The sequence below is a fragment of the Sparus aurata genome, chromosome 11 (genome assembly GCF_900880675.1).
Source record: "Sparus aurata chromosome 11, fSpaAur1.1, whole genome shotgun sequence".
NCBI classification, from domain to species: Eukaryota; Metazoa; Chordata; class Actinopteri; order Spariformes; family Sparidae; genus Sparus; species Sparus aurata.
Window position 1 is genome coordinate 23,508,612 of NC_044197.1, and position 14,112 is coordinate 23,522,723.

Below are 14,112 nucleotides of genomic sequence, written 5' to 3' on the forward strand. Positions count from 1 at the left end.
TTATTGACAAAACTGGTGTTTGACCTCTTGAGCTCAGGTTTATCGCTGCCTTCTTCAAAGTTGCAAAGCAGATTATCTTTTGTTATCTCTTTAGACTTTCTTGTTTTCTTTCCATCTCTTTGTATCTGTCTTTCTCTTTCTGTCTCTGCGTCATTCAGTCCCGTTGAACGTATCTGGGAAAACCAGTGTTAGTGTGGACACTTTCTGTCTCAGCCAACGCGCACCAAGAAAGCTCTCAGGACAGAACCAAAGACCTTGACTGCTTTTTGAAGCAGGCTGTCGCTGTATAATCGGTTAGCTTCTCTCAGAGGAAGGGGCAACACACACACACGCACGCACACACACACAGTGTGAGAGGCAGGCAGCCCCTCATTACCGGGCAGAGCCCTGGTCCCTGAGGACTGGACCCAGCACCTAATCCTGTATTTGTTCTTGGGGACTGTATCTGTGATTCTCCATTGAATGGAATATTAAGCACCCAGGTCTTTTGTGGAGCGTGTAAGCCATTTGGCTCCACTCATCTATTATTTATCAGCCTGGCAAATATTTTATCAGCCTTAGCCTCTCATGACCCACTCTCATGTGAAGCCCCCCCCCCCCCCGCCCCGTAAATGAAAAAAAAAAAAAAAAAGACTGGTACGATTTCTCTTTTCCCACTTATCTTCCTTTTACTTTTTGCCTCATTCGTTCTAAAACCTGAACAAGGACACGGGGAGTTGTATTTAGCTGAATTAGAGAAGCAAATATGTGAACTATTCCTCTGGAGTTCCCTCCAAGCTGCCTTATCTCAGGCACACTGCCACCTTAACCGCTTTGGAGATAGCGAATAAAAGAAAACAGAAATCTAGATTTGCTTTATAAATCATTATCTTAGTTTCAGTAACCCCCTCCCCTTTCAGCCGACTCCCTTAAGCCAGCCACCAAGCCTGGGAAGAAGAGAAGCAGAGAGAGAGACTCCTGTTTTCCCTTTCAACCTGAGAGTAAATCATGCCAGTTGGGGGGCTCACCTTGAGGCCTGGTGGAGATAATTGGAGTTGGTTAGCGAGGTGTTCTGTGCCATTACCTCCTGGTACCAGCGAATGGCTGGGGCTTGTCTCGCACTCCCAGAGGAGGAATACACTCGCCCGTTGGCTCTCCACTTAGTGTGTGCGTGCGCGTGCGTGTGTGGGACACATGCACATATGTGTGTATGTATATCCGCAGCCTGATCGCTGACCTCTCTTCATCACAATTTAATGGCCCCTTACCGTCAGCGCTTTGGAAAAAGGGAGAAGGGTGCAATGGTTTTGATAGTAGCTCTTCCACCAAGTGCTTCACTTTCACACATTAATATTCATAGCATTGATTTATTTTCAGAATTAACAAAAAAACAAACTGTTTGCCAGGGAATTAATCCTGACAGGAGCGTGGCATTGTTGTGTTTCATTTGAAGACGGCAGGCAGCGGAAATATGCATATGCAGATCCACAGAGCAAGACACCAATTAAATGTTGATTAAGTCCTAACTATTGTGGGACTGTGTGTATGAGAGACTGCGCGGAGACAATAAAAAAAAGATCATCGCCTTTTTTTTTTTTTCCAGCCGATATGAAAAATGAATGCAGTTAAAACAAACATGCGGGGAGGGAGGCACATGGACACCCGCATACAAACACGCACACGCACTATTTGTTGTAAGCATCTCAGATGTCCGAGCTTGATGTTTGGGAGGATTCAGAGGGTGGGGCCCCTCGTTCTCGTTCTCTGGCAGCGGTGTTTTTTTTTTAGCCTGATTTCAAGCTCACCCGCTTTTGGCCGGTCAATTGTGACACTGTGTGTGTCAGTGAGTATGGGGTCTCCTGGTAGCTGCGCGCGCGTGTGTGATAGTGTGTGTCCGCTTCACACATTGACTGTGAAGCTGCAGCAGTATAACAGCGGCTGCTGCTCCGGGGTCCCGATGGTATTGGCCTAGCCCGCAGTCTCTCTTGGCTAACTCATGTTTCATTCTTTGGCAATTTGCCCTAATGAAGTCCCGCAGGAGCCCCTCAGACCTCTGTTCTCTTTCCATATTTAATCATGTTATTTTAATCTGGGGGATGAGCTAACGCCTCTTTCTCCTGCCGTGTCTGTGTGTCTGTGCGGGTGTATGTGTGTGTGTGTGATGCAGGTCATTACTATAGCTGGGTTTTCATGAGATGGGATGTCAAGGGGGGATGCTGGCTTTAAGACAATGGGAGACAATGACTTTAATTTTATGTGTAATGCTGGTTTGACAATGTAGAGAGCTTTCTTGAAAGGGAACGTCAGCTCCATGTGTTTGCGTCTCATTATTTGTTAAAAAAAGAAGTTATTTTCTCTTTAATTTCTAGGTCAAAGCAGTTGGGGTAATTTTGATTTTTATGATTACTGTCAGCACTGTTTTGGGCTCCTTTTTTTTTTGCTTTTGTGCAGGTCGCAGCACAATTCACACTTTGACATTGAATTGAGAGGCAGTTAATTATCAACACTGGGTTTGTGTTTGCCGCTCATCTTTGTGTTTTACGCGGGTTAAAATCTGCACTGTAAATGTTTTTTTTTTTTTCACTGAATGCAACGTGCAGTAGCAGCGGTATAACTACAAGTGATGACCCACCACAAATGAATCAATGTGGAAAAAACACTGGTTTCATGTTCCCTGTATGTAAAACAAGTCTTGCCTTTCTTCTTGTCAGTCTTTTTAAGACTTTTCCTTTCACCTCCTCATCAATCTTCCTCTCCTCGGCTGTGTTTCTGTCATGAGTTTGAGACAAGTGGTTGATCTCCGGTTTTCGGTCTGTTCTTCTCTTCCTACAACAATAGCTCTCAGGTCGTGTGTTCATCACAACAGTGCTAGACATGTCAGCGTAACATGTTCTTTCTGAGGGCGTTTGTTAGTGAGCAAGATTAAAGGCCAACTCGATGAAATCAAACATACAGTACATTGACACATCAACACAAAGCATCACCACCTTGATCAGACTTTTTTAAAAACAGGTTATTAATGGGTTATTGTTTGGGAGGGAGCAGAGCTGTTGTATTCTCTCGACTTCTTCGAGTTAGTGGTGTAGAAGTTAAAAAATAAGTTGTTAAAAAAAATATATTAGAGAAAAGAAGACGAGCAGTATATTTGGCTCAAATTCATTGTGCTATTTTTTTGGAGTTGTCGCAGTTAAAACTGAACTCACACAATCCTCCAGCAAACAAACGGCTTGGTGAGGTATTTTTGTCTCTTTTTCTTAGTTGTGTGGCCTCAGAAAGTTGTGTTGAGATTGTTATCTCGCTTCTGTCTCTCTCTGTAGTTAACTGCATGTGTCCATGGTGCGGCTGCTCTGCTCTTTCCTATGTACTGGCAGCACATCTTCATCCCCGTGCTGCCCCCGCATCTTCTGGACTACTGCTGGTAAGTCTGACCACCTCTGAAACACACGCATGCATACACGAATGCCATCAGGATCTTCATGATGAATGTTCACACCCCCTCCTTTTCTCTATCTCTCCTTCTTTCTCTCACTTTCCAGCCACCTTCCGACTCGCACACACCTGACACATAGCTACATATACACACACATACGCCGCGCCATGTGTGCTGAACGTGCACCGAGCTCTGCCACTAAAACCTCTGTGTAAAAGTGCAGACACACGTGTTCACACGTTCTCCTGCCCGTATTCCAGTTCTTCTCACGATTTCTCTCGTGGCGCACCTTCTCCTGTGTGGCCCTTCAACATAATGAACGGCCCGGTTCACCTTGCTCCATATTTCATGGCAGTGCTAACACCACGTTCTCATCATGTTAGCCCTCTCAGGGGTTCATTACCACCCATCCAACGCAAATCCAACAAATCTGAATGGACTTCACTGAAACTGAATGGAGCGCAGAAGTAACAGCTCATCTACAACTCTACATGCGTTCAGGACAACTTCAGATCTGTACATGTATAAAAAATGCAGAGTGGGGAAGTGAGATTATGTAAAAGGAGCTGTTTTTTGTCGAATCAGTGCTGATAGCTCATACAACGCAGCGCTTTACCATAGGGGACACATCAGCTTCAAAAAGCTATTCATCACTGACAGTAAAATGTGATTTTCAACACTCTGTGAAGACTCATCATTATCTTATTTAATCACAGGGGTGTCCTCCGTGCACTGATTAGATAACCACATTACATTAGATGCTCTGTGTGCATGTATCTGTTTAGATGTTGATGAAGGTCAGTACTGTATATTCATGAAACGATGAAGACGGCGGGCAAAGTGCAGAGCTAGAGGCCTGCTGTTTGTTTTGCTGTTGCTTTAAGTCGATTACAAGCCTGTGGCTTCTGAATCATTCTGGCCTGGAACACGCTGACCCAAAGCTATCCGATTATTGCTGCCTCCGTAAACCTCATCATAAAAATGGTTTCTATTATTTGACTGTTTTCGTTGATTTTATTCATCATGGTAGATGGGAAACATACTCTATGATTCAACTTTTCCTTGCCACTAACTTCCAGCATGAAGATAAATGTCTTATAAAATAAGAATGACATGAAAATAACCATGCAAAGCATATTTTTGTGATGTAAAAAGAAAACTTTTCCCACTTACTTGGAGGTGTTCCAAGTCTTTCTACACTTTCTGAGTCTACTACTACTTAGAGGAAAAAACTCCATTTAAGTTGTCATTGCTAATACTATGTTTATCATCAATAGATACAGGTAGCAATAACAGTTGTAGAATTAGTGTTCTCTGTGTTCTTATGTTATGTCTTTCCAGGTGAATTAATGCTCACTGACAGCTGAGTCTGATCATTTTAGAGAAATCGTACAAAACAACTTTGCTTGACATTTTAACTCTTGAAGCCATAAGTCAGTAATGGAAAATAAAATCTACTCAGAGATATAATTAAGAAAATGTTCTCTGTTTTACCCTTTAAACTTTAACATGACTTGTGTTTTAAGCACCAGATCAGTTTGCTTGTCGTGCGACACACACCAGTTGATCTAATTTCCCTTGATCTAATTGTTTCCCATTATGAGACTCATGATGGTTATTGTAAAAAAATAAGTCTGATTTTCAGCCTGCGGCCGTGCCCAATGTGTAATATGATGTGGTTAAAGAACATGTGAATGATAATTAGTTTTGCCTCCTGATGTTAAGATTATGTTGTGCCATGCAAATTAAAATACGCATTTCTGAGTAGCTTCGATGCAAATCTGTTGCATTACAGAAGTTTTCACAATTTCTTGCTGTTGATAAGATAGATGTTACTTTTAAAGCTGCTTTTATCATTTTGGGGTATTTTTGATAGATCTTCTGAAAGATCTAAGGTACAGGACAGTCGGCTCATATCTCACCATATCTTGCAATTTTTTTCAGACCAGCTGTCTAAAAAGATAAAAGTTCTTTATGCTAGTTATAACTCGATAGAATAACTAAAGATGATTTAACTGTCAAAATCATTCAGATAAATGTTTCTTTACTTCATGTAACAATCTGATATCAATTTTGCTCACAGCTTTGTTTCCCTCTCTCCATCCACAGTGCCCCCATGCCATACTTTGTGGGAGTTCATCTTAGTCTGCTGGAGGTATGTTAGTTGATCTGTAGGCATGTGTATGCATATAAATGTGCATTTATATAAATGTACATAATTATACTGTATGTGCATAATTATACATGCTGCTGCAAATTGATGTATACCGTACGTGCAAAATCTGTACTGTATGCTAAAAGTTAAATCCTAATTTGCATCAGATATATACAATTTAATTTCAGGGTCCTTGTCAGTTGATTTTCTTAACAAGAATAATCAAGTTACATTCAGAGAGGATGCTTTAATTTTATATTGTGAGTTGCTAGCTTTTCCTCTCTATATGTAAGCTAATGTCGTACGTGGTTTAGTGACTTTGCGCTCAATTTTTTAAATTTCAGTGAGAACAATTTTGACATCTTCAACACACTGAATCAGAAAAATTACAGAATATTTTCCCTTTTTATCTCTCTGTCTGGTTTGTGTGCATTCTTAACCAGAAGTACAAAAGACAGAGGGAGAAAGGCAGAAAAAGTATCTGCAAACAAAGAGATTTGTACTTCATTGTTAAACCCTATGTGTCGGTTGGGGGGGGTGGCAGGCCGTCACCAGCACCGCTGTGGTTCGTGAATGCACGTCTCAAGCACGCGCACATTTGCACTTGTGTGAAAGTGTGAGTGTTTTTGTCTGTGGGTAATTGTGCAAATGCATATGTCGTAATGCACATGTGTGTTTGTGTGTGTGTGTGTGTTTGTGTGTGATATTTGTCTGACAGTTGCGGCAGTGGCAGTATTTATCACACTCTGCATCCGTGACAGACCCCCTTTCCGCCACTACATAATTAGTCCAGATCAGCATGTGAGCCTCCACTGCACAGGCTGTCACAAAAGTGACAAACTAGAAATTCACACACTATGCTGCCCCCCCCCCCACCACACACACACACACACACACACACACACACAAGCACACACACACGCACGCGCGCGCACACCTGCCTGCATCCTGCACCACACTGAAATAATTGTTGAATTTGTCGCCATCAGGATGCACACAGCACAGCACAGCACCACTGTGTTGTTGTTGATGCATGAGGTTTTGGTGCTGTGGAAAAATCTTTGCACGTTCCGAATGTTCTTCTCAGTGCCATTCTTCATTTTGTGAGCATGTGTGTGTTATAATAAAGATGTTCTGATATTTTATTTTCCTACGCGCCATTTGTCGCCGTTAATCGTAAAGCAGTGTGATGACAGTGTGGTTTTAAATGTGACCGCTGGGTTTTCTCCTTCCTGGGACTGCAGGACTGAAATGACTTTGTCTGCTTGGAGACACAACCAGGCCACACTCAGAATTTAAAACTTAATTTTATGATTTCATAATAAAATAAACTATTTTCTCTTAATTGTTTCAAATATTAAAAATTCAGGATTTTAGCCAGACAATTAATTTCTATGAGATACTGGATAGCAAAAGCAAATATGAAGGGAAAATAGTGCTCTAATTCTATTATTTAAAAGCAGGAAATATTTTTTAAACTGTAAATATATCAAGAACATCTGTATGCAAATTTGACATTATGTAGTTTTATTTACTGGTTAACATTTGATTATTTGATCTTGTGAGATAACGATTAGAATTGTTTTAAATGACTGACAGTGACACTGACAACATTGGACATTTCCTCCCATAGAGAGTACGCAGTCGATCACTAGAGGATGTGGTCATTCTGAATGTGGACACAAACACCCTGGAGAGTCCCTTTGATGACCTGCACAACCTGCCCAGTGACGTGGTGAGACACACACACATACACACACATACACACGACTTCCGTAGCTTCTCAACCTTCATTGTCTCATTACACGACATGCAGAAGGTTAAATTTCCTCTCTTACGCAGTGTTTCACTTGCATAAACACACATTCTCTTGTCCACCATAGACTCTCACACTCAGATGCTCACACACACGGCCACGTGCACACGCAGTAAAACACACACAGACCAACTCACACACATGCAGGAACTTGTCAAAGTATAGCTCTGTCCCCTCCCCACATCATTAATGACTGCAGTACTGGCTCCTCAGATTGTGGCTGTCTAAAGTAAACTCCCGTCGCGTCGTATGACGCTTGAAGGCAAAAAGCATTCCCCGACCATCAGAGGCTTGTGGGAAAATGTGCAACTCCCTTCCCTTCATCTCCATCCATTCTAATCATTATTTCACAAAGTCTTGCATTTCTGCCTGCCCACTGGCACGTTTCTGAGAACGAGAGATAGGAGGAGGGAACGAGGCAGAGAAAAGAAAAGAAAAGAAAAGGCAGAGATGGGTGATTTTCTGGGGGAGAGAGTGGGAAGAAGGGGGCCAATTACCAGTGTGGGCAGTGAAGCCACCTGCCAGTGCATCGTCTCTTTAATTAATGGAGCACTGACGCCGGTCAGTGCTACAGGAAGCATCACCACGGCGTCAGGGTCACTCACACATTTACACACATTCACACACACACACACACACACACACACACACACACACACACACACACACACACACACTCACACACACAAACCTAGAGAATAACACACATGCTTGTCTTCACTGTCTTTGTTGAGGCGGGGATCTGTTTGTTTAGCTCTTTTTCCTGGTGTGTGCATTAAAGCTCCTCTGTGAGGCACTGAGGTCCCGCTGAGACTACGGACGCACTATTACCCACACCTAACAGTATATTGTCAGGTTCCACCGCCTACCACTCCTGCCCCACCAGCAGTGTATAGTTCAATCCACTGCCCAGCAGACTCCAGACCCTCTCACATTCACAGACTTCTCTGGTTCTACTGATTTAGCAGCGCTCAGCCTACTACGACTGCTTACTACCTGCGATAATACAATCTTTCCTACATTTTATACAATTACCTACCTACTTTCTAGCCTGTTTTGCCAGCCAGCCTGCCTGCCTGCCTGCCTTCCTGCCTGCCTTACTGCCTGCCTTACTGCCTGGCTGCTCAAGTTTCATGACACCTGTCTGCCTTCTTGTCTCTCTCTCTCGTAGTACTTACCGCCAGCCTGGACGTTTTCTTGCTCCCGCTGTTTGCTTCTCATGCTTCTTTGCCTGTGTGCCTGTCTGGCTACAGTACCTTACTCTCACTTCCTGCCTGCTAGCTTTCTGCACCCAGGGACTCGAGTCCTAAATTAAATTGCAAACTGAGTTTGTCATAAAAAGGAGTCAGGTCTTTTGAAAAACGACAGAAGCAGAGAGAAAAGCCTTTGTCTTTGCCGTGTGATAAATTAAGTGGCAGGCTCAGAGCCTTTTTGCTTTGATCCCCTACTCACCATTTTTCCTGACTAATGACAGAACATAGCCCACATATCATGTCAAATTACACCTCCTGAAACGGAAACTTCACTGGCATTAATATATTTATCGCGACAAATTGTTGTTGTTGTTTTTATTCCTATTCGTATTTTTTTTTTCCTGTCTCCTCTCATCTTTTCACCGGGCTAGTAGATTAATAAGGAAGCGAGCAGGTACTAATTGAGTGGAATTCCAGGTCTCTTGTTAGTTTGCTTGTTAGTGATGAGGACATGCCACATGGCATTTGATGTTTGTGTTTACACACAAGGCGATGTTTGAGGCATTGTGCAGTTTGTCAAACAGAGGCCTGAAATCTTGATTAATGCTGAGCGATTCTCTGCCTGGGTTGAGCTGCTGCGCGCCGCTTCGGAGCTATTTAAACCACTCTTCATTTCTCTCTAATTCTCACTGTAACACTGGCTACTTAACGCTCAGGCTTTATTCAGTGTGAAACTGAAGCCCTGAGACCTATGAAGTTATCATTATTCTCTCTTTAAAAGCCCAGAATCGCTGTGTATGAATATATAAAGCATGAAATGGATTAAAAGGTAAAGGCCACAGGCAATTTTTGTGCGTATTTAACTCAGAGGGAAAACAAAGCACTCTGATGTTGATTTAAGCAAACCTTTAGAGATCCGTCTAATTATGGCAACGCAGGCTGTGAGCACATGTGGACTCTATTACGTGGCTCGGCTGACCAGTGGCCAAGCTTTTAGCAGGTTCAGAGTTCACAGTTGTCCTGAATTAGCCGCCCTCTTTCAGACAGGACCCCTGCACCGGCTCCACTAGTGCCCGCCCCTTAATGGTCTTTCCCCGCAACTTCACACATAATATTTTAGATTTATTGACTTTTACAAATGCTACCATGCCAGTAGTGGTTCCGTTTAGCAGAAAAAGGAAAGATCAGAATAAGGGAGTAATTGGTAACGGGTCAAAAAAGGATGCAACAATCTTTTGTGAATAATGTCTGACATTTTTTAAATTGGAAACATCACGTGAATCAAAGGTCCTAAATTAATTGTAGTTTTGTTCTGGATTTGTCTATTTAAAAGCACACGGTACATTTTGACAGTGGAAATATATTAATCACATCAATCTCTCTAATCTTTTTTTCCTTTTATCGTTTTTCAGTTTTTTCAATATTTATTGAAAGTCAATCTAAACATTTCCTTTTTGAACCAGTATATGTATTATTTTTTTATATTTGTGTAAAAATAATGCAGATCAATTATTGTTTTTGTTGGGTTATTCGAGTGTGTACTTTTCTTTTGTTGTCTGTTTTAGATATACACAATAACAGTTTTTTTTTTATATTTCAAATTGTATATTTTTACCGGGACTTTGCATATTTTTCAGATCGACTAAGTTACAGCGAAAGTTTTTGCACATTAATAAATCATATTAATCTCTGAGAGACTGTGCTTGTGTCAGTAAAATCAATATGTTGACAAGCAGAAAAGAAATAAAATAAAAGAAATACTCAATATAAAAAAAAAAAAAAAAAACCTGTAGTTTTTCCCTGGAAGATCAAGGTATTTTCTGTTTCCACAGTTCCTTTCCTGCGCAGAGATTGTGCTGATAAAGTTATAATTGGCTTTTGGTTGGTGGAGCTGTTTACCGAGCTAGTCATTAAAAGTATCCAAGAATAGCAAATTAGGAGTCTGTTAATTCTGAAAACAAACAGTGTGTGACTGAATCAGATTTTTATTTGATCCCGGCAATTGATCTCAAACCAATGACGGAAGAATTTTTTCATGTATTATTCTTTCTGTGCCACACATTCAAGGTGAGGTGCTACAATGCAGCTTACATCTTTATTTTCAGATGCTCTCTCTCACATCACAGCCTAATTCCTTCTATTCTCCTCCTCTCTGCCTCTCGCTACTTTGCTGACACCGTGTACCCATACATTCCGAGCCTTCATACATTTGATCATTTGTATTCCCAATAAAGGGGGAAATTTACAGCGTACACTCCTACTTCCTGTATTTCAAGCCTGCATTTGGAGGTTTACAAATGAATGAGGGGGTTGCGGTTGTGTCTGCGCGCCTCTCCTGAGATCACCTGGCACACTTAATCAAACATCGCGGCTTTAATTTGGTGTTTCAGTTTCCGATGCTCCAAGAAAACAACATCTACATCATCGTCTGCAACAGCCGACAGCAGGCGAACGCTCACACATGCAGATGCACAGACACACACAGAGACACCTACACGTTGTCGGCCAGGAATGTTCATCAATGACATTCAGATCTAGTTCAGGAGTAAACTTCTGCTACTCACAGATTTTCGGTTTGTCCACCAGATTCTCCCATTTTCATTTAATATACAGCCAAGACAAGTGTGTTTCACTTCACTGGTGCCTTCCTTGTATCGCGGAGCCATCTACAGTAAAACCCCTTTGCGTGCTGCACTAACTAGACGGTAGCTCGGCGCTGGGAATGTGGTTGCTCCACCTCAGTCACATACTGTACTTTACCAGAAGCAGTCTCGGTGGCTACAACATATAATAACAAGCTCCAAAGTATTTGATTTCGTTCCCGCTGCCGTGTTCGTACTTTACCTACTGCAAATGGCGAGATCTGCTCATTTAAACCATTATTTTACAGGTTACAATTGTTTTAAATGGCGCTGAACTGTGCATACACTCTCTCCGCGGTGTTTTAGCAGCCCTTCATTTACTCATGTGGCGTTTTAAAAGCTGCACTTCATTTTCACATACTCGTTCTGCCGGCGGTTCACTCCGGATTAGAAGTCAAAAAGGGAGAGCAGCATCACCCACTGCGTTAGTTATTGAAGTGAGAGATGACATTTAGCTGTAGTTAATTATGTATGCAAAACTCAGCCGCTCAGCTGCTATAAGAGGTCAGCTTGACAAAGTAACCCCACACCGGGGAGAGTCTCATGGCAATGAGATAGCCCTATTAAAACACACACACACACACACACACACACACACACACACACACACACACACACACACACACACACAGACTCTCTCTCCCCGTTGCTTTCTCGCTCTTTTTCATTTGGCTTGACTAATGCATTGTGTTGCATTTATTGAACAAGTCTCACTACGTGCGTTAATAGTTAATCTGTTGTAGTCTTTGTCCATTTGTACATATTTATTTCACCATATCACTTTGCTAATTTATTATTCACCCAAGTTAATTCTGGTATCAAAGCAAAGAATAGAAGTTAATGATCTTATGTGGCTAGTTATAATAGATTGTAATTAACACCTCCTCAACTTAAGCGATATACCAATTATTGTGCACTTTTACCATGAGACTGAAAATGGAGGTTAATTTAAAAGAAATCATGAAAATATCGAGTATTTGTTTAAAATTGAACAAATGAATTTCATACATTCCAAGTATGTGTGTGTGTGTGCGTGTGTGTGTGTTTGTGCATGTGTGAGAGTGTACGCCGGTTCTCTGTGTGTCTTTGTTCAGATTTGCGTGTGTGTGCGTGAGTGTGTGTACAGTTCATACTGCAGCACATCAAAAGAAAGTGAGAGATTTTCATAACTATTTTTTTTTTCTTTGTAGTTCTTTAATTGCGTCCCCATGGCTTTCTTTCCCTGGACAGAATCTTAAACAAAACATTCTTTTTTTGTGAGAAGAAAACCCAACTTTCTATTTATTTATTTTTTTAACAACAGACAAGTGTCAGGGTCGTTATTTGGGAGGGGTTTTTTTATGCTTTCGTGAAAATTTAGAAGGATAATTCTAAATATATATTCAGAGTTTTGTGTGTAACTTTTGCTGCTTTTTTTAAACCATTTTTTTCAATTACTCCGTAGTTAATATGATATTGTCAGACAGACTCATATCTTTTTTCATGTTTTTTGTTTTCTGCTTTTTTGTTGTTGACTGAAAGCGGAGGTTTATTTCCAAGAGATAATTACCAGCAATGACCGGGTTTCATATGATGTGTTTTCTAGAGATATTATACAATATGATCATTTTATTAGGTTGGGTTTTAGAATGAGGCAGCCGCAGCTACACCATCTCATACAAAGACAGAGAGAGGTGTGGTTTTAATTATATTTTGAAATTCTCCAAAAGCTGATATTAAGCATATATAAACACACAGTACACACGCAGTACCTGCATATTCTGTATTCACATGCATTTGAGTGTGATACGAGTTGGGAGCCCTTATGGGTGTTTGCGTTCATATCAATGTATTGATGCATCACTTGTGCGTACATATGCAAGGAGAGATGCACACACACATCCATACGTAAACATTCACACATATGCCTGGTGTCACCTACAGCGGTATCATCCCTTACAGTCAGGCAGGGATTATGATTGCACCTGCTAATTACCATCTCCAGCTGGAGAGTTAAATGGAGATCTGTTCTATGTCTGACCTTTGACCCTGTGCTCTTTATGTGACGCACTTCAAACCCTGTTTGGGCCTGGCTGGGCCGGGCCTTAATGAGACCCCATGTCTGCCCTCTGTGGGCTGTGCGCTTTGGATGCCCCGCTTTCATCCCCAACCATCTTCCCTTGATGTAAATTGAAAAGATCACAGCTATGGGGAGAAGACCTGTACTGGAAAGGCCCCTCTGCATAGATTATGAATATCATAACTCAACAGTTTTTTTTTTTTTTTTCTTCGACTCTCGCCCAACCACCCACTCCCCTCTCTCCTCCTGCCACCCCTTCCCTGTACAATGCTATAGTTCTAATTGGACCCAATGGGGGACTCTGTGCCTTTGATCTCATCACCGCCACTGTGACTTTACACTAAAAAATGTCACTGCCAAATTGGGTTATCACCTGTAGAGCCTGGCCTTCCTCTGATGCCTGTACGCATCTCGTTAGCTTCACTCAAACGGTAGAAGTTAATTAGTTTGACAGAGCCATTACCGTGGAGGCATACCTGATGATTGTGGCGTAGGCGCCACATTCAAAACCCAACTGCTCAACACACATTTACTTTTTGGCGTCAGATGTGTGAAGGAGAGCACCGCAGACCTTGCCTCGTTTTTCTATTAGCAAAAACGATAGTCTGGTATTTTTCATGCGCTACTGCTATATTTGTTATAAGTGACAATTTAATTAATCACCACATGCGACTAAAGGAGGAGATTTTTCATTATCCTAAACCTTACTCGTGAATAAATGTGAAACTTTGAACTTATCGCTTTATCACCCATTTTTCTGTAACACTGGGAAACAAAACACGGTGGAGTGGTGTCCCCACCTCATTAAAAAGTGTTTGCCACTGCAGTGCTCTCACCC

The 14,112-nt window shown here is 41.7% G+C and overlaps 1 protein-coding gene across 4 annotated transcripts in view; it reads left to right on the forward strand.

Annotated features, from left to right (window-relative positions):
* The window catches only part of dennd1b (DENN/MADD domain containing 1B), a 111,417-nt gene that overhangs the window by 62,552 nt on the left and 34,753 nt on the right, over positions 1–14,112 (forward strand). For all 4 annotated transcript variants that reach the window (XM_030434508.1, XM_030434507.1, XM_030434509.1 and 1 more), the window contains 3 exons: positions 3,297–3,397; positions 5,519–5,564; positions 7,198–7,299. In XM_030434508.1, the coding sequence (XP_030290368.1) occupies positions 3,297–3,397; positions 5,519–5,564; positions 7,198–7,299 (249 nt within the window). The remainder of the gene's footprint in view (positions 1–3,296; positions 3,398–5,518; positions 5,565–7,197; positions 7,300–14,112) is intronic.